This window comes from Scyliorhinus torazame, chromosome 6 (genome assembly GCF_047496885.1).
Source record: "Scyliorhinus torazame isolate Kashiwa2021f chromosome 6, sScyTor2.1, whole genome shotgun sequence".
NCBI lineage: Eukaryota > Metazoa > Chordata > Chondrichthyes > Carcharhiniformes > Scyliorhinidae > Scyliorhinus > Scyliorhinus torazame.
Genome location: NC_092712.1, coordinates 138371078 through 138396665, shown reverse-complemented (window position 1 = coordinate 138396665; position 25588 = coordinate 138371078). Strand labels below are relative to the sequence as shown.

At 50.9% G+C, this 25588-nt stretch overlaps 1 protein-coding gene across 2 annotated transcripts in view; it reads right to left on the bottom strand.

Moving 5' to 3' along the window:
* The window catches only part of LOC140425038 (adenylate cyclase type 1-like), a 547118-nt gene that overhangs the window by 135227 nt on the left and 386303 nt on the right, over positions 1–25588 (bottom strand). For both annotated transcript variants that reach the window (XM_072508827.1, XM_072508828.1), the window contains 3 exons: positions 21227–21421; positions 7700–7797; positions 7509–7593 (listed from right to left, as the gene is read on the bottom strand). In XM_072508827.1, coding sequence (XP_072364928.1) covers positions 7509–7593; positions 7700–7797; positions 21227–21421 — 378 coding nt within the window. The remainder of the gene's footprint in view (positions 1–7508; positions 7594–7699; positions 7798–21226; positions 21422–25588) is intronic.

Sequence of the window (25588 nt, the reverse complement as noted above, 5' to 3'; positions counted from 1 at the left end):
TGAGATAACATAGATCTGTAAGTAAATAAGAATGTTGTTTTACGAATAACAATCTATGGTAGCTTTCTTAGGGTAACAGGCAAATGCTAAAGAAAGCCAATCTAGACCCCAAATTCAAGACATGAGGGCAAAAGGGGCAACAGTTCAGCAGCTCTTAAAGGGCTCTTGCACTTAAAGCGATGCTATACAGTTTTTTGGTGGAGGATGACTATTGTGTAAAAGAGATTGTTTTGGAGCTGTCATTTTCACAAAAGATAGGCTTCATTAAGTAGCATTCAAGCAGGTAACCATATTTGAGGCATTGAGATCTTTTCGAGCAGAATAATTATTCAGCAAGCATGAATTCACAACAAAAACAATAATAACAACAAAATATGATGCTGATATTAGGGTAGATAACCAAAAACCTAGTCAAAGAAGGAGGTTTTACGGAGTGTCTGAAAGAAGGAAAGTGTGTAGAGAGGTTGGGGAGGTTTATGGAAAGAATTCCAGAGCTTAGGGCCTTGGCAACTGAAGGCACAGCCATCAATGGTAGAGCAAGTGAAGTTAGTGAACAGAGTTTCACATCCATAAATCACTAATTAAATGGACAAAAACATTCTTTGCAATTAGGAAGGTTACCAATATTAGTTTCAGGAAATAGGGTCCACTGCTAGGAAATAAATGTTTGCACAATACATGCACTATGTATGCAGCACATAGAAGAGGAGCTCAGCAGCTACGCAGTTTGGAAAACATAGCATTTACCAATGTCAGTAAATGTGCAGCTCCAACTTGTTGTCTGGGAAAGACCAAATCTTAATTTTACTGGCAAAACTTGTTCGCTCACTCAAAGGCATCTTTAATGTTTTCAATTCTACGGGTAATAGGGACTGAGCTCATGGCCATACAGTGTCTCCAATATTGTCATGTTCGAGTACATGAAATTGATCATAAACTGTTCAAATTAAATCTTATATTTTTGCTTATTTAGAAGGTGGACTTTGCCGAATCAAAAGATGGCAGCTACAGGTCACATGAGTCGCATGTTGTTTACCATTTCTGGAAATTTTCAACAATTACAAGATAAAAACTCAACCCTCATCCTTGTGGAATCTGAGACCTCTCATTGCGAGGTCACATTACTTCAGTTATGAGGAAAGATTGGAGAGGTTAGGACTGTTCTCCTTGGAGAGAAGGCTGCGATGAGATTTGATAGAAATGTTCAAAACCATGAGGGGTTGGGCAGAGTACATCGAGAGAAATAATCCTGATCATAAAAGGATCAAGACCAGAGGGTACAGATTTAAAATTATTTACAAAAGAAGCAAATGTGATGTGAGAAAAAACTTTTTCACATGATTGGTTCGCATCTAGAATGCAATGTCTGGAAGTGTGGTGGAAGCAGGTACAGTCGAGGCTTTCAAGAGGACATTAAATGTTTACTTAAATAGGAACAATGCTCAGGGGTATGGGTATCTGTATACCAACCTCATCCCACGGTGTCACCATCAACTTCAAAGGAATCCTGCAACACCCCCTTCAGCTAGCTGAGCCTGTCTGAATTGTAACTCCTCTGTGAGGGAACCCTAACTGAATTCTGACTTTCTGGACTCCGGTGATTATGTGAACTGATGTTCAATATCTGTGGTTCCATTTCTTTTAAGTTATTCATAATTGTAAAAACTCCTCTCTCTTATCTTCTTGTTATATGCTTGTGTGTATGTATAAAGCTGCAATCATTTTACGGGTTTGAATGTAAGAATAAATTATACTTGTGATTCAAGCCTAAAGAGAGTTTGCCGCGAGCCACTTTAAAAACTGATCCCACAAAGGGTTTAGAAAAACAAGCCACAGTCGATTTCAAAAATTAAAACACCTCATCTTATGGACAGTGAGAAAATAAAGGAGTTCAAGTTTGCCACTCTCTCCTGTCCATGACACTACGCATACTGTAGGTATCTGTTTGTTGTATTTTCTGGGAGTGGACTAGCCATAATCTTCAGACAAGAATTGGCACCAGAATTGAATGGTAGTCCTTTGGACAACTGAGTTGAAGATCATTCAGGGGTTCACCTAGGTGTTCCCTTCAAATTGGTCAGTAACCATCGATAGCCACATCTATTGCTCTAATTTTAAGGTAATGCATTGCCTTTATATTGCAGTTGGAGACAATAACTTCATACATCATGCTAAAATATCCTCCTTTTCCCTTTATGTAAGTGTCTTCCTTAATGAGAAGTTGGTGCAAGGGTGGAGAAGCAATCAGGCCTATCACATGTGCACCCATCAAGCACTTCAGTGTCACAAAGATTAGCAAAGAAATACTATACTTCGCTGATAAAAATCACAGAGGTAATGAGGAAACTCATTTAAGAATTTCTGAGTTATTAGAAGTAGTAAGTGTGGCAGCTTAGCGATTACAGTACTGAACTAGTAAGTCTGAAGACTATGAGCAGAATTTTCTCATAATTTCTCAGTTGTCAGGCTCTGACTGAAAACTGGCGGGTATCTCTGCAGACGCAACGCCAAGTTTTCAGACAGGACGTGACTCAGTGTTATTTTGGGCATGTTTTGTGGATTGTTGCCGATGGCTTGTTGGGCGAGATCCAGACTGGTATTCACCCACACTCGGTTATGTTTATGGGCCTTGGGAGTTTCGCCCCGGTCTCGCCCACAGATATTTTTTCAGCATTGGGGAATTAACTCGCTGTCAAGACCGGTTCCTCAGAGATCGGGCCGCAATTTTGAAAGGATGCAGCGATCGCTAAGTAAGCTTGATGATGCCCCACACCCTATCCATGGGCAATGCCACCTCTTCAGGCATGGGCATTATCACCACCCCCAAGTGAGTTGGGTTGCTGAGGGCCTCGCCTCCCTTCAGCCCCCCCCCCCTTTCAGGATATCCCCAACCTTTATGATACCCCTTCATACCAGCTTCGCACCGACACCCTTCATATCCCCCTCATTGTCCTAGGACATGGGCATGGCCCCTCTCAGGTCCTGACCCATACCAGTGCCAACCTGGCACCCCAGCACTGCCAGACTGGCACATGGGCCTTGCCTCTGAACCATGGCACTGCCAAAGAGACACCTTGACGGTCACCGCTTGTCACTGTCAGGGTGCCAGGTTGGCACTGCCAGGATGTCCAGTGCCAGGAGAGTTCCAGGGCATTGCCTGCCCTGTCCTGAACCACCTGGGGGGCTCCAATGGCCTCTGAGACCCCAGAGTGGCTATCACACCTAATCTCCGCTTGTAGAGACCAGTACTAATCGGTGCCCAGTTGAGGCCTCGCTGGTGTGGTCGGGTATCCCGGGCCCAGGGAGAATGCTGTCTCATCGGGCTCATTTAAATATGATGATCTGGATCACGCCTGGTGAAAGCGTGATCCAGATCATACTTGATGCTGCGGATCAGGTGACCCGCGTAAGGTTTCCACTTGGCACGAAGCTCGATTTGGGCCTCCCTGACATGCACCCCGATCAGCGGTGGGCACAGCATAGAGGGAATGTCGCACATCAGATCTTGAGATACTCTGACAAAAAAGAAATCAGGGAGGGGGTTTGCGTGGTTTACCATTTCATTCTGGTGGGGCAGGGCCTGATAGAGCTGGCAAGGCCGGCTCTGCAGAAATTGGGGCACAGTCTTTAAAAGGCACCCCAATCAGAACTGACTTTAAACACTCCACAGCCCCCCCACCTCACAAGGGTACCCACCGCAATGCCAAGTTCCCCCTCACTGCTTGCTCCCATCACGGCCAAGTCCTCCCCTTCAAAGGCCTTGACGATCTGCACGCCCCTCCCACCAGGCATAACATGATACCCCCCCCCCCTCCAATTGGGCTCCCTAGAGCACCCACCCTGGAATTGCCAGTGGCACAGGTTGGCACTACCAGTTTGGCACATATTGTCACTATTAGGTTAGCACTGCCAGATTGGCACATGTTGACACTGCCAGGTTGGCACAAGTTGGCATTTTGGCAGTGCCAACCCGACAGTGCCAACTTGTTGAAACCTAGCAATGCCAACATGTCAGTGGCAGCTTTTGCTGGGGGCAGTGCCCAGCACGTCCCTCTCATCCCAGGGGCTATACTTACATTGGCGGGTTCCCCTCGACTACTTCACATACTTAAATAGCAGTTGTGAACCTCACCAACGTCACATCACTTCAGCAAGGTATGAATATTTAGTGAGGTGGCGAGGAAACCCTTTCATGATATTTAAATGTAGCAAAATATATTAAAGTGAGGTTCCCACCCTTTCTGGGCTAGAAACCTTGTACGTCACTGTGAGGGGTGGGGAAAATCGGGAAATGATACTTCACTGGTGAGAATCTTACTTTCCGGTTCTCACTATTTTGCACCTGCGTCGCCGTTCTCGCTGACGGCAAACGCGAGCACAAAATTGCTCCGATGAATTCAAATCCCAGTATCGCACCTGGGGAATTTAAATTAAATGAATGAAATACTGCTGGAATAAAAAGCTAGTCACGAAACTAAAAACCCATCTGGTTCAATAATGTCCTTAGAAAAGTACATTTCTTACCTTTACTTAATCCCACCTATATGTGACTCCAATATGAAAGTAATGCGGTTAACTCGAGCTGCCCTCTGAAATAGCTCAGCAAGCCACTCAGGTTGTTTTAAAGGTGACTTATCACTACCTTCCCAAGGGCAATTAAGTGCCAGAGAGCTTTTAAAGAAGTGCCCTGAGGTACCAACCTAAGCCATTTCAGTGACCACACTGTAATGGTGCAAAATGGCTGCCTTGCCCTTACCAGCTGTTGTAGCAGCACTGAAGAAAGACCATAGGTTCTAACAGTGCTAAGATTTGGACTAGACCCGGGGAAGTTATACTGATGGGTGAAAGGAGGGTTTGGTGCTTTTTCAACAGCAGACCCATTCCAGAGAAAAATCTGAATCTCGGAGTTTGAATAATGTTTTCAATTACAGTGATCTATATGGGTTTGCTCAGTTTAAATAATTCTTGGCATTTCCTTACCCTCTCAATTCCTTTGGCCTATCATCCATTCTCAATTGTGTTTGGATGTGATTACAATTTTCTTTCTTCTTTATCTCATCCATCCCTACCAGTCCCTACTTTTTTGATAAAATTAAACCTGGGGTATATTTGCTGTTGCCTCTACCCCAGTAAGGTAAAATGGTTGCTCTTCTGTCCATCCCAACAAGATGACTTTCCTCTTTCTTTCCATCCAATTTGAGAAAGTCTTTTCCCCCTTCAATCACAAGCTCAAGTGAAGCTAACACTCAAACTGAACTTTTATCACTGTGACATTTTCATGTGAGTCATACGGAGTTGTCATAGATGTTTGTCTCAACAGGATTTCTTAAGATGCCTGTGGCAGCTTAGTACCGTAAATGACTGGCTGTAAAATCTCATGTGTCTGACAGTGGACAGCATATACAGCAGAGAACAGATTATTCAACCCAACAGGTCAATGCCAGTGCTTATGCTGCATGCAAGCATCATTCCCACCCTAACTCCCCAACCTCATCAACACAGCCTTCATCTCTTATGGACCTATCCTATATCTATGATATTCACCTCAAGTAATCCTGACAGTACCAAGGTCTACATTCCAACCATGGACATGTTATAAATTGAATGCCATTGCAAAGAAAATTTCAGACTCAAATCAGTGCTTTGCACTTCTAATATTCGATGAGCATATTTCCGACTGGTGGAGGGTGCATTTGACTTCTGCCTGAGCAGTTGTTGTGTCATAATCTCCCCAGAATCCCCAGAGGAATACTCGCTCCCCCACCAAAGAGCTACCTCAAGCTTCCAATATAGAACCGGCCGGCACTCACTCGGTTTGGTAGCACTTGCTTCGACTCTCTGCTTGCAGGAATAAACCTCTTGTTTAACCTCGCAACTCGGTGTGTACTCCATCCTTTTGATAGACATTGGCCAGGACTCTCTGAACGGGCCTCCAGGCCCAGGCATTCCTGGGGGGGTAGAACAGCGCCGGAGTGCTGTATGCTGCTCTGGCGCCGAAAGCCAGCCCTACACGGCTGGCATGGGTCTGCACATGTGCGCTACGGCCGTTTCCGTGCCAGCAGCCCCGGGCAATATGGCGGAGCCCTACAGGGGCCCGGCACGGAGGAACATAAGTCCCCCCCCCCCCCCGGAATGAGCCCGCCCACCGATCGGTTGCCCCTGATTGCGGGCTTGGCCACTGTGGAGGCACCCCCGGAGTCGGCTCCCCCCACCTGCCCCTCCTCCAGGGCAGCCCTCTCAGCCAGAACGCTGAGGTCCCGCCGGTTAGGACCATACGTAAACGATGCCAGTGGGACTCGGCGGGCACACAGCCCATCGAGCGCGGAGAATCGTCGGGGGGGGTGGGGGGGGGGCGCTTTCAACGGCCCCCGATGAACGCCGTGGCAACCGGTCGCCGGAGAATCGGCGGCCCTGCGTCGGAGCGGCCTTGCGGGATTCGCAGTGTGAACGAGTTTGATGCCGCACGCCAGTGGGAACATGAAAATAAATGCAATGGGAAGTTAGGACCCATTTGCATCTATTTAGCCAGCCCAGTACCCTGTGCTCCGGCTACCGTGAATCTTCGGAACCCAGGGTCTGTAGTCACATGAGCGAGGTTCACTTGTGCTCTCAGCAATCGTGAACCTGCCGTGGTGGATCTCACGGTGGGCCAAGGGAGCAACTGTTGCCCCCTTGGCCCAACACAAGATCCACCACACCAGGCCACTGACGGTAGTGACCATCCCCTCTCCGCAACACCAATCAGCTCCAAACCACCTCCCCCTGCATCGCACAGCAGTCCCCAACCCCCGGAATTCCTGCATGCCATACCCCCCACCCCCAAGTACAGGAGTGACCCGACCCACTCACACAGGACCCCTGAAATAGGGCAACCCCCCCACAGGGACCCCTGTGATAGGGGGACCCCCAAAGGGATCCCTATGATAGGGGGACCTCCAAAGGGACTCCTTTAATAGTTGAATACACCAGGGACCCCTGGCTAAAGGATCCCCCTCCACAGACCACCCCCCTCCCTCCCATAGAAAGGTATCCCTGTCTGGAAGCTAGAAAGCAGTCCAGACAGGGGCTGTGGGAAGCATTATTGCTGTAGTACTTACCTTGCAATAAGTGCAGTGAAATCACATGCTTGAATGATTGGAATGCACTTAGTGCACTTTCATCTCTTTAATGTAGGCAATGCTTACAAACATTGGGGTTTCACCACTTAGGCCACTAATGAGTGAAAGGATAAGAATGGATCAAAGATACCGATGGTTTTTACGAGCTGTAAACCACAAACCAATACTGCAAAGCCATGAATGGATTGCAGATAGTGGATCTATGGGAACCAGAAGTAGGCTCAGTTATTGTCCTTCAAAGGAATGGACACATGGAGCTGCAAGGTAAGCATTACAGCTATGATGCTTCCCATAGCCCCTATCTGGGCTGCTCTCTAGCTTCCAGGCATTATTTGGATCCTCTTTTCCCCTAGCTCAAACTGATAATTTGTGAAATAAAATCGAGTTTACCTGCACTCGAGTGACATGGAGATACATAACACAAGCAACCAGGAAGCAAATGCAGAATGCCAGGAGTACAAGGACCACAGTGTTCCTAACAGAGAAACAGGAAAGGAAATAAGTACTTCGATGTAAACAAATAGCCACCTTTTTAATGAGAAAAAATGCAGTTCTATTAAAGTATAGAGAATACTACTTACTGTGGTATTATGAGAAGATACAGAAGACCAAATAAGGCAGCAAGTATCAATGAGAGGATGACTGCGCTGGTGAAATATTCATCATGAAGTTGATGATACTGTGGGTGGAAGAGTGAAAGTAAATCTTACTCTGGACTAAAAATAAATGACTGTGCATCCATCTTGGGGGATTTGGGATCTGACAGATGAAACTTTGACAGCATGCTTATTTGGTAATTGGCTGTATTTAAACAAAAATGATTCCAAAATAAGACACAAGCATAATTCTCCTGAAGTCAGAGCTAAGAACTATGTTGATATATTGGCCCAGGTTTTGCAATCAGCAGTAATCAAACAGCGTTCATCATTCATTGCATTTTCACTTTCTCACAGACCTCTGTGTGCTTTTATACTAGAATTTGTGGTAATGAAAAAGGCTAGGACAGCAAGGGCTAACCACAGGGGATCTGGAACCTGTGTGAGCAGATCAAGCAACAGTGTGTCATATTGAAGACTCCTCATAGAGACAAGGATGCAGGCTGCAAAACTATGCACTCGTGGTGTGCAATACCTATTGGCGCTGCAAGTGGTGTTTTGGTACCAAAATGGAGTCCATATATGCAAACTTTAAGAGTAACGTGCACTGAATGACAACTTAGGAAAGGTGTTAATGTAGATGTTAAGGGTATATACTGGAAGTATGCAGACATTGCAGATCAGTTACTGTAAAACATTGATTTGACGTCAGTTCGCCATTTAAACTCATTGTTCCATCTACAGCTCTCTCTTAGCATTGCATAAATGAACATGTGTTCAGCAGCAAGACTAACCCTTATCCTCAGGGCTATTTAACGGGCTTTACCAACTATTTATAAGTTAGTTGCTGATATATTTCCACTGGCTTTGAGTGTTTTGGAAGTGCTGGTATTTTGAGGAGTCGCTGACAGTTGATGACATCTGTAGGGAGTGCTGCGGTACATGGAGAAGGCAATGGTTGTGACTGCAAGGGTTCTCATCAGACTACTTGCTCCCAGTCATGGGCAATGCTATATTGCCATTGTCCTTTGGGTGTAACATGAGTGTGAGAGAGATTCCTGGTTCAGTTGTAAGGATATGGCATTTTAAGATGAATTCACTAATCTTGACCAATCATATGTGGTCATTAAATGTCTTGCAGCACTATAGCCATGTTTTGGCATGGTGGCACAGTGATTAGCACTGCTGCCTCACAGCGCCAGAGACCCAGTTTAAATTACGGCCTTGGGTGACTGTGTGGAATTTGCACGTTCTCCCTGTGTATGTGTGGGTTTCCTCCGGTTGCTCAGATTTCCTCCCATAGTCCAAAGATGTGCAGGTTAGGTGGATTGACCATGCTAAATTGCCTCTCAGTGTCCAAAGATGTGTAGATTAGGAGGGGTTAAAGGGCTGTGGAGATAGAAAGGGGGGGGGGGACGGGGCAACGTAAGGTGCTCTTTCAGGAGGTTGGTGCAGACGTGATGGACTGAATGGCCTCCTTCTACACTGTGGGGATTTTATAGAAATTGCACTCTATGGCTCTTCTCTGATGTTCACTTCTAAGTGGTCATTTAAAGGTTTCCTGCTCCACACACCCCCACCCCCACTACTTTTTCGGAAGAAGAACTCTTTCTGTCTGCTACCCGAGCCTCGAGTGCTGCATCAGAAAATCTGAGAGCCCGCACTTATGTTGCACAATCTTTACTCTTCTCTATAAATCAGTCACTCTTCAATAATGTCTTCCCATTTTTCTTTGGCCGGAATGCTCTTCCCTTTAAATGGTACAGTCTAGCCGTGCATAAATTTGGGACCCTGTTGAGCTGTTCAGCCACTCAGCCGCAAATCCTATGCTGGACTGCACACCACGATCAATTAGCAGACACCAAAGTTAGTGTGCTGAATGCATTACATTGAACAGGCATCAGTTAATCACGCATCACAATTCCTAAGCCTGTATTGGGGGGCCATTGAACTTTTAATCCACAGTCTGAAGCAGGAATTTTAAATTGGATTATTTAATTCAATATAAAATCATGTACAGAAATCAAAATGAAGTGTAACAGAAATGTGCTTAAGGGAGAGATATACATAGCGAGGACGGTGTCAAGGGTAGTGAATTCCAGGGTTAGACCTAGCTGGGGGCTCGCAATATTTGGGGTGTCGGACCCGCCGGGAGTGCAGGAGGCGAAAGAGGCTGGTATTCTGGCCTTTACATCCCTGGTAGCCCGGCGAAGGATTCTGCTTCAGTGAAAGGATAGGAGGCTCCCAAGTGTGGAATCCTGGATTAGCAACATGGCAGGGTTTATTAAATTGGAGAAGGTGAAATTTGCCTTAAGGGGATCTGTGCAAGGGTTCTTCAGGTGGTGGCAGCCGTTCCTAGACTTCCTGGTGGAGTGTTAGGAGATGGTCAGCAGCAGCAGCAACCCGGGGGGAGGGGGGTAAGTGGGGGGTGTAAGTTCGTGTGTAGTAGGGGATGCACTATTGTTTACTGTTTAACGTTTATTTTTTTATTTATGCACTTTTGTTCTTGTTGTTTTATTATTTGTGTAAAGGGGGGGGTTTCTATTTTTCTGTTGTGATAATCTGTGAAAAACTTTGAATAAAAATTATTTTAAGAGAGAGATATAAAAGAGGTAGAAATGGAAAAAGTAAAACAGGATGTTCCCTACTTTAATTTTTTTAAATCTCCAACAATAGTTAAATCTGAAGAAATTAGACTTCACATTTGTAAATGTAAGTTTTCATTGCCAGAGAGGTTGTATGGCAGCAATTAAGATGTACCATGCCGTTAAAAAAGTCACTTATGCATGAATCATAGATTATCATAGAATTTACAGTGCAGCAGGAGGCCATTCGGCCCATCGAGTCTGCACCGGCTCTTGGAAAGAGCACCGTACCCAAGGTCAACGCCTCCACCCTATCCCCATAACCCACTAACCCCACCCAACACCAAGGGCAATTTTGGCCACTAAGGGCAATTTATCATGGCCAATCCACCTAACCTGCACATCTTTGGACTGTGGGAAGAAACCGGAGCACCCAGAGGAAACCCATGTATAAATAACTATTTCTGGTATGTTTAGTCAGTGCCACAACATCATACCTTTGTATGTATGCAAATGCTGAATCACTCGATGAGGTTCTGGGACAGTGAAGTTAGTGGTGGAGCAGGGTATCTTGGGCAGCAATGTCTTGATTTTCTTGTTTAATTAGGCATATGTGGAAGTTATTGTCCAATTTGCTCCTTAATAATGAGTCTCATCATTGTTTCAACCTCAAAATCTCGGCCATTATATGGAGAACAGTGAATTATATTTGCAAAGTATAATTCAAAACAGAATTCTATGAAATGAATTTTGTTATGCAACATGTTATGCTGCATTTTTATGCTGCATTTTATTAAATGCTGTACTTTTCAATTATACCAGAGCACGATGCAAAAACTAAATCCAAGGTCCTTTGTACAGGATGAAAAGTCAGAACGAAGGCACTAACTCCCACATAATACCTGTATTAGATAGCTGTCAGTATTCATTTCTCAAGAAAGAAAACAACTTGGGCTATGCTGTCATGATATATGTCACATCTGGATGACACTGCCATGTCCAGCAATGGAGGGCAAAACCAATACACACTGATAAAGGGTTGGGCATGTGCAGTGTCATTGTATGCACATATCAGAATTAATGGACTGAAATGTTCAACAAGTGAACAAGTGCGTCAGTCAAGGAAAATATGAAATAGTCCATGTAATTGCAAAGACAAGCAAGCCAGTAAATTTAAGTAACGAGCCGTCACTACCTAATGGAAAGGGAATCATCTCAGACTGGGAGTACAGTGTCATTTAGCAACATTATGCTCCTCTAAGCTGCCACCTTTTTCACCTCATGGTCTATGATTAAATCGCTGTCTTGTAATATATTCACACTACTCCTTGACTCCCTGTGGCCATAGATACTGGAGTGTAAGTACTACAACTTGCTAGTTTCTGGTATTACCATGATGTAATGCCACGTGGTACAAAAATGTTTTGGTAATTTGTAAATGGTTCCCTATCTCTAAACTGACAAGACTGCCTACTTAATTTCTAGTAAAACCAGATAATCTGACACCATAATCCTATAAAGGCCTGTCTTCATGTCAGGTGACACTTTGAAACTGCAGACAAAAGAAAGAAATGCTGACAAAGCTCAACAGCAAGAATCAGTGGAGAACCCTTCTCATTTTCATTCTGCTTGTAAAGTCAGTGAGAAACATCATGAATGGTTTTGAAATTGTGAAGAATCAAGTTAAAAATAGTTCTCGGAGTCTTTGTTGAAGCAAACACAACATGTACAACCAGTGCAGAGCAGCAATTAACAAAGCCAATGAAACGATGAACAGCATAAAAGAAATGGCAGAATACAAGTTAAAAGAATCAGGGGCGAAATTCTCCGTTATCGGCGGAAAGTCCGCCGATCGGCGCAAAAAACGGCGCAAATCACACTTGTGTCACGTCATAAAAATGGGACGATAGTCTCCGGCCCGAAATGGGCTAGCAGCGACGTAACGGGATCCGCGCTTGCGCAGTGGTTCACGCCGTGCAGCGTCATACGCGCTGCACGGCGTGACGGCTCATAAGGCCGCGCAGCTCCCCCCCAACCGACCGCAACACCCGACCACAACACCCGACTGGATGCCTGGACGTCGCTCAGCCCCGAAGTTCGAGTCACGCGATGTGGAGGCGCTCCTGGACGCGGTGGAGCAGAGGAGGGACGCCCTGTATCCCGGGCACGGCCGCAGAGTTGCCCCACGCCACAGCCGGCGTCTGTGGAGGAAAGTGGCAGAGGCCGTCACCGCTGTGGCCCTGACACCACGGACAGGCACCCAGTGCCACAAGAAGGTGAACGACCTCGTCAGAGCAGGCAGGGTGAGCCTCCCCCATATCCCCCCTCCCCATATCCCCCCCCTCCCCATATCCCCCCTCCCCCATCCCCCATATCCCCCCTCCCCCATATCTCCCCCTCCCCCATATCTCCCCTCCCCCATATCTCCCCCTCCCCCATATCTCCCCCTCCCCCATATCTCCCCCTCCCCCATATCCCCCCATATCCCCCCCTCCCCCATATCCCCCCCTCCCCCATATCCCCCCCCTCTCCCATATCCCCCCCCTCCCCCATATCCCCCCCCTCCCCCATATCCCCCCCCTCCCCCATATCCCCCCCCTCCCCCATATCCCCCCCCTCCCCCATATCCCCCATAACCCCCATATCCCCCATAACCCCCATATCCCCCCTCGGCCATATCCCCCATATCCCCCCTCCCCCATATCCCCAAGTGAATCCAGCCCTAACCTTAACCTCTGCAATGCACGCGCAACCGATGGCGTGCATTCATATACCTGCCTAACACTGTTGCCTTTTACCCCTGCCACCACCCCCCCCCCCCCCACAGGAGAAGCGCGCACACAACAATAGGGAGCATGTGAGGACCGGAGGAGGGCCCGCTGATGAGAGGCCACTGACCGTACACGAGGAAAGGGCCCTGGAACTGGCTGGCGGACCTGAGGACCGGGAGGTTGCTGATGCAGAGGTCGGGGGCCCACCAGCAAGTGAGCCACCGACAGCCCGTCCCCATATCCCCCCTCCCCTAATACCCCCTCCCCCGTATCACCTGATCACTGCCTGATGTCTAACCATGCATGCTTCATTGTGTATCGCAGGACCAAACGTCCAGGCACCCATCCCCGCAGATGCACACCGCCCGCAGGATGCCCCTCGGAGACCACAGGAGACGGAGAGACCCGCACCCTCCAGCATGCGACGCCCGCAGGATGCCCCTCGGAGACCACGGGAGACGGAGAGACCCGGACCCTCCAGCATGCGACGCCCGCAGGATGCCCCTCGGAGACCACGGGAGACGGAGAGACCCGGACCCTCCAGCATGCGACGCCCGCAGGATGCCCCTCGCACACCACGGGAGACGGAGAGACCTGGAGCAACAGGGAGACGACACCCCCGTCACGTGCGGGAGCGACCACCCAGCGATGAGGGGGGCAGCCACAGGCCCCCGGGACCACCCCCTACCCGGGACCACCCCCTACCCGGGACCACCCCCTACCCGGGACCACCCCCTACCCGGGACCACCCCCTACCCGGGAAGACGAAATACCGGACAGTGACTCAGAGTGGATGGGTGGAGACGAACCCCCACCCCAAAGTGCCATGGAGTCAGAGTGGGACGAAGAGCACGACACAACGCCACTGCTGTCACCAACACCCTCCACCATCGCAGAAACACTCACCACGGTTGGGCACTTTAGTGATGAGGCGTCTGGTACACTCACTGGTGCGCACAACACAGCCGTCCCGGTACAGCAGGTGGAGGTAGGAGCAGCAGAGGGACCGGGCGGTCGGAGGGCAGCCCAGGCCAAGCGAACATCTGCCGCCCAGATGGATCCCGGGTTCCTGCAGTTACCACACCCACACATGGCTTGCGGCGGCTGCGGTCGCAGGTGGAGGAGTCCACCCGCGTCCAGGAGCTGGGAGTGGTCCCGGTCATACGTGCCACCCAGGCTGACACCGCACGGGTGGCGTCCGCGGTGGAGGCAATGGGTGCGACGGTGTCAGACATGGGGAACAGTTTGCGAGACCTGGGGCCTTCCGTGCAGGCGGCGTCTGTGGCCCAGGAAATGGCTGCCCTCTCACAGAAGGCCATGAGCCAGTGCCAGTGCCAGATGGCAGAGGCGCTCAACGCCATGGCCCAGTCTCTGCAGGCCATGGCCCAGTCTCTGCAGGCCATGGCCCAGTCTCTGCAGGCCATGGCCCAGTCTCTGCAGGCCATGGCCCAGTCTCTGCAGGCCATGGCCCAGTCTCAGCAGGCCATGGCCCAGTCTCAGCAGGCCATCGCTGAGGGCATCGGCGCCAGTGGCCATGTGCGAGCCGGCGTCGCACTGTCACAGACAGGGTTTGACAACACTCTGGGCTCCATGGCTGCAAACCTGCAGACCCCTGTCGATACCAGCACGGGCCTCCAGGACTGGCAGCGCCAGATGTCGGGGGGGCGTCGGATGGCCAGTCCGTTCGCATCCCCCACCCATGTAGAGGCCTGGGGGCCATCGGGCACCCCGAGGGAGGAGGAGGTGGTGTGGTCCGTCCCGGCTCCCTCTGTAGGGGAGGTCCCGGTACACCGCGACACCTCGGACTCCCCCCCTTCCGTCCCAGGTGCATCGGGTGGGCAAAGGGCAGGACAGGCTGGCAGCTCGCCATCCCAGTCGCCCGGGCCGCAGCCTGGCCCATCTAGGCCAGGACGCCCCAGGAAACGGCCGCCAAAGGGATCCAGTGTCAGAGGGCACAAATCACAGGAGTCCACCTCCAGTTCTGCTGTACCGTCTGGGGAACCACGTAGACGTAGTCAAAGGGCCCGTAAGGCCAAACAATTAGACACTGAGTAAGTTGGCACGGGTGCAGGGCACAGATGAGTTTTAGGGGCTAGGGCACGTGCATGAACTCCTTTGGTTATTAAAGTCAATGTTACACCTACCGAAGCTGCCTTTGTGCTCTGTCCAAAGTGTGCGGGCGTGTCATGTACGTTGAGCGCAAGTGTGTGTGTGAGGGGTGGTCTTACCTCAGCCCCAGGTGAGTCTGCCCCCTTCCCCCTGGGCCGCCATCAACATCCCCCGGGCAGAGGACGGGACCGTGCGCTGCAGTGTCACAGCCGCATGCAGGGATGGTCCGGGTGGATGGTGGTACTGTGGCCATGGGTCAGACATAGTCCAACGATGTAGAGCCAGGAGCTCATCGCAGGGCGGGTTGTCATCATCTTCCATGGCCTGCGATAGACACGCGTCCACCCGCAACTGGGTGAGCCCGGCCCGTTGTGCCGCCGGTGGATCGGCAATGGGAGGGGGGGGGGGGTGTGCAAGCGGGTGGGGTGTGTGGGGTTGGGGAGGGGGGTGAGGGTGCTGGGTGGGTGGATGGGTGGGGGGTGTGGGTGGTCGGCTGTTGCCATGGTGTGCGGTCTGTGGCCATGCTACCCGATTCCCACGCCCACCTAGTCAGTGAAGCGGGCGGCTATCAGTCTGTCCCGTGCCCGCTGGGCCAGCCGGTAACGGTGGACAGCCACCCGCCTGTGTCTACCCCGTCTGCCCTGACCATTGCCCCCATCCCCCTCATCTGGGGAGGACTATGCCTCTTCCTGCTGCTCCTCCACTCCGCCCTCCTCTGCCTGCGGCACATCGCCCCTCTGCTGGGCTATGTTGTGCAGGACGCAGCACACCACAATGATGCGGCCGACCCTATCTGACCGATACTGGAGGGCGCCCCCAGAGAGGTCCAGGCACCTGAAACGCATTTTAAGCACGCCAAAGCACCTCTCGATCACTCCCCTTGTCGCTACATGGGCATCATTGTAGCGGTTCTCCGCCTCATTGCGTGGCCTCCGTATAGGCGTCAGCCACGATCGCAATGGGTAGCCCCTGTCGCCCAGCAACCAGCCCCTCAGCCGGGGATGGCGCCCCTCGTACATGCCGGGGATGGATGACCGCGACAACACGAATGAGTCGTGTACACTGCCTGGGTGACGGGCGCAGACGTGCAGGATCATGCGGTGGTCGCAGACCACCTGTACGTTCATCGAATAGGTCCCCTTCCTATTAGTGAACACGGCCCTGTTATCTGCAGGTGGCCGCACGGCGACGTGCATCCCATCGATCGCGCCCTGGACCATGGGGAACCCGGCCACGGCAGAGAAGCCCACGGCCCGGGCATCTTGGCTGGCCCGGTCCACGGGGAAGCGGATGTAGCGGTGCGCCATGGCATAAAGGGCATCTGTCACTGCCCGGATGCACCGGTGCACCGATGTCTGCGATATGCCGGACAGGTCCCCACTCGGTGCCTGGAATGACCCCGTTGCATAAAAGTTCAGTGCCACCGTAACCTTGACGGACACGGGGAGAGGGTGTCCCCCGCCAGTGCCACGCGGTGACAGGTGTGCCAGCAGGTGGCAGATGTGTGCCACGGTTTCCCGGCTCATCCGGAGTCTCCTCCTGCATTCCCGGTCCGTAAGGTCCTGGTATGACTGGCAGGGCCGGTACACACGGGGCGCCCTCGGGTGCCTCCGTTGCCGTGGGGCCGCGACGTCCTCCTCCCCCTCCTCGTCCTGTCGGTCAGGTGTCCCTCCAGCCTGGGCGGCTGCCGCCTGCCCCTCTGCGGCAGCCTGCGCCGCCTCTCTGGCACGCTCCTCCTCCTCCTCCTCATCCAGGGCAACATAGACATGAGCGGCTGCCACCACGGCGGCCAACATCGCTGGATGATCGGAAAACATGACGGCCTGGTGGGGGGAGGGGAACGACGACATGTCATCATTGCCCATATCCCCTCCTCCCCCCAGCCAGGTGGCATGGACCGCATGGGTCCAACTGTTGGAGGCTGGCACCTGGCCAGGTGGACCAACTCATTTGCCCTCCCATCACCCTCCTCGGCACGGACCCCCTCCCCAACCTCCACCCCGGCACGGACCCCCTCCAACCCCCAACCTCCACCCTAGCACGGACCCCCTCCAACCCCCAACCTCAACCCCAGCTCGGACCCCCTCCCCAACCTCCACCACAGCACGGACCCCCTCCAACCCCCAACCTCCACCCCGGCACGGACCCCCTCCAACCCCCAACCTCCACCCCAGCACGGACCCCCCCCCCAACCTCCACCCCGGCACGGACCCCTTCCAACCCCCAACCTCCACCCTAGCACGGACCCCCTCCAACCCCCAACCTCAACCCCAGCTCGGACCCCCTCCCCAACCTCCACCCCAGCACGGACCCCCCCACCCAACCTCCACCCCGTCACGGACCCCCTCCAACCCACAACCTCCACCCCAGCACGGACCCCCTCCAACCCCCAACCTCCACCCCAGCACGGACCCCCTCCAACCCCCAACCTCCACCCCAGCACGGACCCCCTCCCCAACCTCCACCCCAGCACTGACCCCCACCCAACCTCCACCCCGGCACGGACCCCCTCCAACCCCCAACCTCCACCCCAGCACAGACCCCATCCAACCCCCAACCTCCACCCCAGCACGGACCCCCTCCCCAACCTCCACCCCAGCACGGACACCCCCCCAACCTCCACCCCGGCACGGACACCCTCCAACCCCCAACCTCCACCCCAGCACAGACCCCCTCCAACCCCCAACCTCCACCCCAGCACAGACCCCCTCCAACCCCCAACCTTCACCCCAGCACGGACCCCCTCCAACCCCCAACCTCCACCCCAGCACGGACCCCCCCTCCCAACCTCCACCCCGGCACGGACCCCCTCCAACCCCCAACCTCCACCCCAGCACGGACCCCCTCCAACCTCCACCCCAGCACGGACCCCCTCCCCAACCTCCACCCCAGCACAGACCCCCTCCAACCCCCAACCTCCACCCCAGCACAGACCCCCTCCAACCCCCAACCCAGCATGGACCCCCACCCAACCTCCACCCCAGCATGGACCCCCTCCAACCCCCACCCCTCACCCCAGCACGGACCCCCTCCAACCCCCAACCTCCATCCCAGCACAGACCCCCCCCCAACCTCCACCCCAGCACGGACCCCCTCCAACCCCCAACCTCCACCCCAGCACGGACCCCCTCCAACCCCCAATCTCCATCCCAGCACGGACCCCCTCCCCAACCTCCACCCCAGCACAAACCCCCTCCCCAACCTCCACCCCAGCACAGACCCCCCCCCCCAACCTCCACCCCGGCACGGTCCCCCTCCAACCCCCAACCTCCACCCCAGCATGGACCCCCTCCCGGCACTCCCCCGGAGCCCAGCCTACTCTAACCACCGCCCCCCCCCCCCGCCGCACACACACACACACACACACAAGCCGAGACACACCTCTCCTCACGCAATCAGTCTGCGGCCACGCCATTTCCTGCCCAGAGCCAACCCCCCAGGCCGTCACTCACCTCCTCGCTGGTCGGCGTGAGCCTGGAGCACCGGGTCACGCCGATGAAAAGGAGGTTTGATTCACGTCGACGTGAACGGTCATCACGTCGACGAGACTTCGGCCCATCCGGAAGGGAGAATATCGGCAGGCCGAAAATCGGCTGCCTTGCGCAGACCCGTGACATTCTCCGCGGCAGCGGTGCCATTAACGCCCCGCCGACTTTTCTCCCTTCGGAGACTTCGGCGGGGGCGGGGGCGGGATTCACGGCGGCCAACGGCCATTCTCCGACCCGGCGGGGGGTCGGAGAATGATGCCCCAGTAATCAAACTGCTCAATACTCTGGTCAGAGCACATTCAATCATAGAATTCTTACATTGCAAAAGGAGGAGTCTGCACTGACCCTCTGAAAGAGCACCCTACCCAGGCCCAATCCCCCTCCCTATCCCTGTAATTCCATTTTAGGGCAATTTGGCTTATCCAACCCACCTAACCTGCACATCTTTGGACTGTGGGAGGAAACCAGAGCACAGAGGAAAACCACGCAGACACGGGGAGGATATGCAAACTCCACACAGACAATCATCCAAGATCGGTATTGAACCCGAGTCTCTGGCGTTGTGAGGCAGCAGTGCTTAACCACTGTGCCACTGTGTCACCCCCTAAGCCACTCCTAAATCACAAGGGTGATATTCGAGTATTGGAGATGGCGCAGAGAAAAAGGCCATAAAGCTGATCCACTGTGTTTTATCTGAATTATGAGGAAAGACTTGAATAACTGGGCTTTTTAACATGTCTGAGAGTGATGTTATAAAAGTATTTGATAGCTAAGAGACTGGGAAAGATAAATGTGGAATGTTATTTTAAATTAAATCGCGATTGTAGGACAAGGTGACATAGGTTCAACCTCCTCAAAGGTAAAGTTTAGAACTGATATTAGAAAATTCCCCTTCACACATACAGGGCGAGATTCTCCGACCCCCCGCCGGGTCGGAGAATCGCCGGGGGCTGGCGTGAACCCCTCCCCCGCCGGTTGCCAAATTCTCCACCACCGGAGATTCGGCGGGGGCGGGAATCGCGCCGCGCCGGTTGGCGCCCCCCCCCCCCCCCCCCCGCGATTCTCCGACCCGAATGGGCCGAAGTCCCGCCGCTAAAATGCCTGTCCCGCCGGCGTAGATTAAACCACCTACCGTACCGGCGGGACAAGGCGGCGCGGGCGGGCTCCAGGGTCCTGGGGGGGGCACGGGGCGATCTGGCCCCGGGGGGTACCCCCACGGTGGCCTGGCCTGCGATCAGGGCGCACCAATCCGCGGGCGGGCCTGTGTCGTGGGGGCACTCTTTCCCTTCCGCCTTCGTCACGGTCTCCACCATGGCGGAGGCGGAAGAGACTCCCTCCACTGCGCATGCGCGGGAATGCCGTCAGCGGCCGCTGACACTCCCGCGCATGCGCCGCCCGGAGATGTAATTTCCGCGCCAGCTGGCGGGGCACCAAAGGCCTTTTCTGCCAGCTGGCGGGGCGGAATTTCGGCTGGCGCGGGCCTAGCCCCTTAAGGTTGGGGCTCGGCCCCCAAAGATGTGGAACATTCCGCACCTTTGGGGCGGCGCGATGCCCGACTGATTTGCGCCGTTTTGGGCGCCAGTCGGCGGACATCGCGCCGTTTCCGGAGAATTTCGCCCACAGTCAGTGTAAACCAGTAGATAAAATAGTTGAATAATTTAGCAAGCATCTAGATTCTGCATGGGGAACTTCAAGTCAAATAGCATTCACCTTCTGTAATTATATGGCAAACCTATTTAAGTTCCACTGAGTGCTCAATCAGTAAATGCATTGCATGCTGCCATACTGACCAAAATAAGCTAAAAGCCTTGCATTTTAATTCAGCAAATCTAAACTGCAGTGGTGGCTATGCTGCTAAAAATCGGTCTCTCTGGAAAATTTATTTCCTGCTTGCTATTTTTAAAAAAATCTTGTTTGAGAAGATTTTGTACCTGTTCAGTGTTTGTAGAGAAATTATAAACATATTCTGTGTACTTATAATGCTGTGACAAATAGCAAATGGAAAACATTCTCCAATCTTGCATTATGGAATGGAAAAATCAGCCAAGGTTTCCATCACTACACAATGATTCAGGCTGAATGTCTGTCTGTCTGCAGATTTTTACAAAGTTAAAGGATTCAAACAAACAAAATTGACAGAGAGGGAACGACCACGCTTCTGCCCTCCCACCACTATCCCTCACTCTTTCATTTATTTATCATGTATTCTGCTTGGAGTGCAAAAACCAACAAAAATTTCTTTAAGTCCGGGCATTGAAATCATGTCATATATTCCATGGGTATGGTATTGACATGCCTACTGACGTTAACTGGATGCAAAACTGGAAGTAAGGGTACAATGAGGTGGCTCAGTTAAAAAGCCAATGACAGATCCACTGCACTCAGTATGAATTTTCTATGGGCTTTCATACCCACCTCCCCCCTGCCACCAACCATCACACTTCCCCCACCCCCATCCCACGGTTCAGAATGGTTGCCTGCCAAGCAATCTGACTAGTTTTCCAATTTCGGTGAACCTAAAAAAAAGTATGTTTATCTTGTTTTACAAAAATAACTTACTTTCTGCTCCCTTTCAGTTTGTTTGTACTTTAACGTAACAAAATGTAAATCTGCCATTTCAGACTCTGTTTGTCGTGCTTCAATTAACCGACTGATGTACCGATTCACTCGTGTTCCTGGAGTGCTGTGTATAACATTTGTCGAAAAAGATGATCGATTCCTGACTTTTTCAGATGCTGTCCTCAGTGCTCTTCTCTTTGGAAATAAAAGAAAACATTTTAATTAGTGACAGGTTGGAGAGGACCACTCTGCTACTGTCCAATTTCCAATCCATACCAGTTGTATAGCCCCAGTGCAGAACCTAATCCAGAAAATGGGATCGGAAGCGAGGGCTTCTTTTTCCTTCATCTTTAGTAGGCCTTGATATTTTCCTGGTTCACTTTAGCAGTCAAGTAATCTCTGGAAAATAGCTTCAACAGCATTGGGATAAACATGATACAGTTCAAACCACTTCTACCCAAACTTATTCAACAGAGGACATTCACACCTTAACTGCAGTACACACCATATAAAAGTTAACACTGATTTGTGCACGAGATATTGCACAGAGGTTCAGTGGAAGAAGGATATCAATTTAAAGGGCTTAATCATTAGTATGGAGATTTGCCCATTAGACATAACTGACACAGAAAACATACAGTGAAGAACAACAATTAAACAATAAACAGTATCAATGAATTACATGAGCTTGCTTCTGGATGGAATAGAACACAAGAAATAGCAGCAGGAGTAGTCCATATGGTCCATCGAGCCTGCTTCACCATTCAATAAGATCATGGCTGATATTGGGCTTCAACTTCAATTTTCCCACCCACTCCTCATATCCCTTAATTCTCTGAGAAACCAACAAATCTGTCTATCATAGCCATAAATGTATTCAACAATGGAGCATCCATAATCCTCTGGGGCAGAGGATTCCAAAGGTTCACAACCATTGAAGTGAAGAAGTTTCTCCTCATCTCAGTCCTAAATGATCAGCCCATTATCCTGAGATTGTGCTCCTTGTTTCATCAGCAGAAATCCCTCTGCATCCACCCTATCAAGCTCCTTCAGAATTTTGTAGGTTTCAATGGGATCACCTTTCATTCTTCAGAACTCCAGGGAATATAAGCCCAATTTACTCGGCCTTTCATCATTGGACAAACCCCTCATCCCAGGGAAAACTTTAGTGAACCTTCATTGTGCCACATTCAGCACGAGTACAGCATTTCTAAAATGTAGAGACCAAAACTGCATACAGAACCCCAGATATGCCCTCAAAGAAACAGGTCAGTCCATAAGAGAATTTTAGGAGTCTGGTGACAGTGGGGAAGAAGCTGTTTGAGTCTTTTCGTGCGTGTTCTCAGACTTTTGTATCTCCTGCCCGATGGAAGAAGTTGGAAGAGTGAGTAAGCCGGGTGGGAGGGGTCTTTGATTATGCTGCCTGCTTTCCCCAGGCAGCGGGAGGTGTAGATGGAGTCAATGGATGGGAGGCAGGTTTGTGTGATGGACTGGGCTGTGTTCACGGCTCTCTGAAGTTTCTTGCGGTCTTGGGCTGAGCAGTTGCCATACCAGGCTGTCATGCAGCCAGATAGGATGCTTTCGATGCTGCATCTGTAAAAGTTGGTAAGAGTAAATATGGACATGCCGGATTTCCTTAGTTTCCTGAGGAGGTATAGGGGCTGTTGTCCTTACTTCGTGGTAGCATCAACGCAGGTGGAGCAGGACAGATTTTTGGAGATGTGTACCCCTAGGAATTTGAAACTGCTAACCATCTCCACCTCGGCCCCATTGATGCTGACAGCGGTGTGGACAGTACTTTGCTTTCTGAAGTCAATGACCAGCTCTTTAGTTTTGCTGGCATTGAGGGATAGATTGTTGTCGCTGCACCACTCCACTAAGTTCTCTATCTCCCTCCTGTATTCTGACTCGTCATTATTCGAGATCCAGCCCGCTATGGTCATATCGTCAGCAACTTGCAGATGGAGTTGGAACCTAATTTTGCCACACAGTCGTGTGTTTACAGGGAGTATAGTAGGGGGCTAAGTACGCAGCCTTGCGGGGCCCCGGTATTGAGGACTATTATGGAGGAGGTGTTGTTGTTTATTCTTACTGATTGTGGTCTGTAGGTTAGAAAGTCGTTGATCCAGTTGTAGAGTGAGGAGCCAAGTCCTAGGTTTTGGAGCTTTGATATGAGCTTGGCTTGGATTATGGTGTCGAAGGCAGAGTGGTAGTCAATAAATAGGAGTCTGATGTAGGAGTCCTTGTTATCGAGATGCTCTCGGGATGAGTGCAGGCCCAGTGAGATGGGGTCTGTTGTGGACTGGTTGCGGCAGTATGCGAATTGCAGTGGATCAAGGCGTTCTGGGAGTATCGAGCTGATGCGCTTCATGACCAACCTCTCAAAGCACTTCATTACGACTGAGGTCAGGGCCACCGGATGGTAGTTATTGAGGGCGTTGCCTGGTTCTTTTTGGGCACCGGTATGATGGTGGTCTTCTTGAAGCAGGTGAGGACCTCGTAGCAGAGTAGGGACAGGTTAAAGATGTCTGCGAACACATCTGCCAGCTGGTCCGCGCAGGCTCTGAGTGCATGACCAGGGATCCCGTCTGGTCCCGTCGTCTTCTGAGGGTTCACTTTCAGGAAAGTCGATTTGACTTCGGAAGTTGTGATGGTGGGTATGGGTGTGTTGTGGGCTGCTGGGTCACTCAACAGCAGATTGTTGGTTTCATGCTCGAACCGAGCATAGGATGCGTTGAGTTCCTCGGGGACGGATGCGCTGCTGCTGGATATACTGCTCGGCTTCGCTTTGTAGCCCGTTATGTTATAACTAAATTAATAACTTCACATTTTACTATATTATACTCAACCTGCCCACATGTTGTCCATTCACTTAATCTGTCGAAACCTCTTTGCAGCCCATCAGTTTCCTCCCCAGAGCTTACTTTCTCACCTACCTTGGTATCATCAGCAAATCTTGATGTATTATTTTCTGTCTCTTCATCTAAATTATTAATATAAATTGTAAACAGTAGAGGCCTCAGCAATGATTCTTGTGGCACTCCACGACTCATTGTCTGCCATTTTGAAAAAGTCCCGTTTATGACAAAGTTCTGCTTTTTATCCATTAACCAATCCCCTATCCCAGCTAATATATTAATTCCAACTCTATGAATCCTTAGCTTATGTATTAACTTCTGTGTGTCACCTTATAGAATGTCTTTTACAAATCCGGGATGACACATCTAACCCATTACATACATCCTCAAAAAACTCTTAAAATATTTGTCGAACAGGTTTTCTCTTTGGTGAAACTGTGTTCACTTGTTCTGATCTTACTATGCATTTTTAATAAATAGGGCGCTCCACGACTGCTCGCTACTAATCATTTTCGATATGCGAGACCTGTGAAATTTTCCTTGGCATTATCTCATCTGAAAGTTACATCAATGATAAATGCAAGGCAATCACCTAACCTATCCTCCTAATTGAAGAAACACGATTGAGCACATAAGTCAGTGAAGGCTTTTTTTTTTACACTTCAACCTTATTCAGTTCAAGTTGCATCAGCCCCTACAATAATATGATAATAATCGCTTATTGTCACAAGTAGGCTTTAATGAAGTTACTGTGAAAAGCCCCTAGTCGCCACATTCCACCGCCTGTTGGGGAGGCTGGTACGGGAATTGAACCCGCGCTGCTGCCTTGTTTTGCATTACAAGCCAGCTGTTTAGCCCACTGTGCTGAACCATCCCCTACAAATTTACACTGTTAAGACCCAACAAGAGGTCTGAAGAAGAATTTCAAAAAACAGTTATTTGACTCCACTTCGGGGGGATACAGAGACAGACACGGCCCAAAAATACCAACAGTTGCTGCCGTGCTAATTTCCCAACACCATTACCAATGCCAGGCATTTCATGGGAGACGGATTTGGAGGCTGGCAAAATCCACGAGACAGACAGCCAATTCGGCTCACTAGGAGCCAGTAGGTCTCCAATTCACTACCTAACAGGAGTGCAGTTGAACTGGCAGGAGGGCAGGCTGGGTGCCAGCTCATCAGGTAGGCCTACAGGCCCTCCTGGCCTGCCTGGGTATGGGTGCAGACCAAGGCTGCCCTGTAAAGGGACTCCCCATCTCTCCAACCCTCTGACACCCCAGGTTCGACAGCCAGCATGCTGCTCTTAAACAAACTGAGAACCTGCCCCTGTGCCAATGAAGGAAACCCCTTTGTAAAAATCCCAGTCAGTGATGTTCCCAACCCAGAAACAGTTCTGGTTCCAATCAAAGTGAAAATTCAACCCCATAGTTTTATATGTACCTAAATGGTTTCTGAATATCCAAATCCATTGGCGCGATTCTCCCCAATGCTTCCCAAAAGTT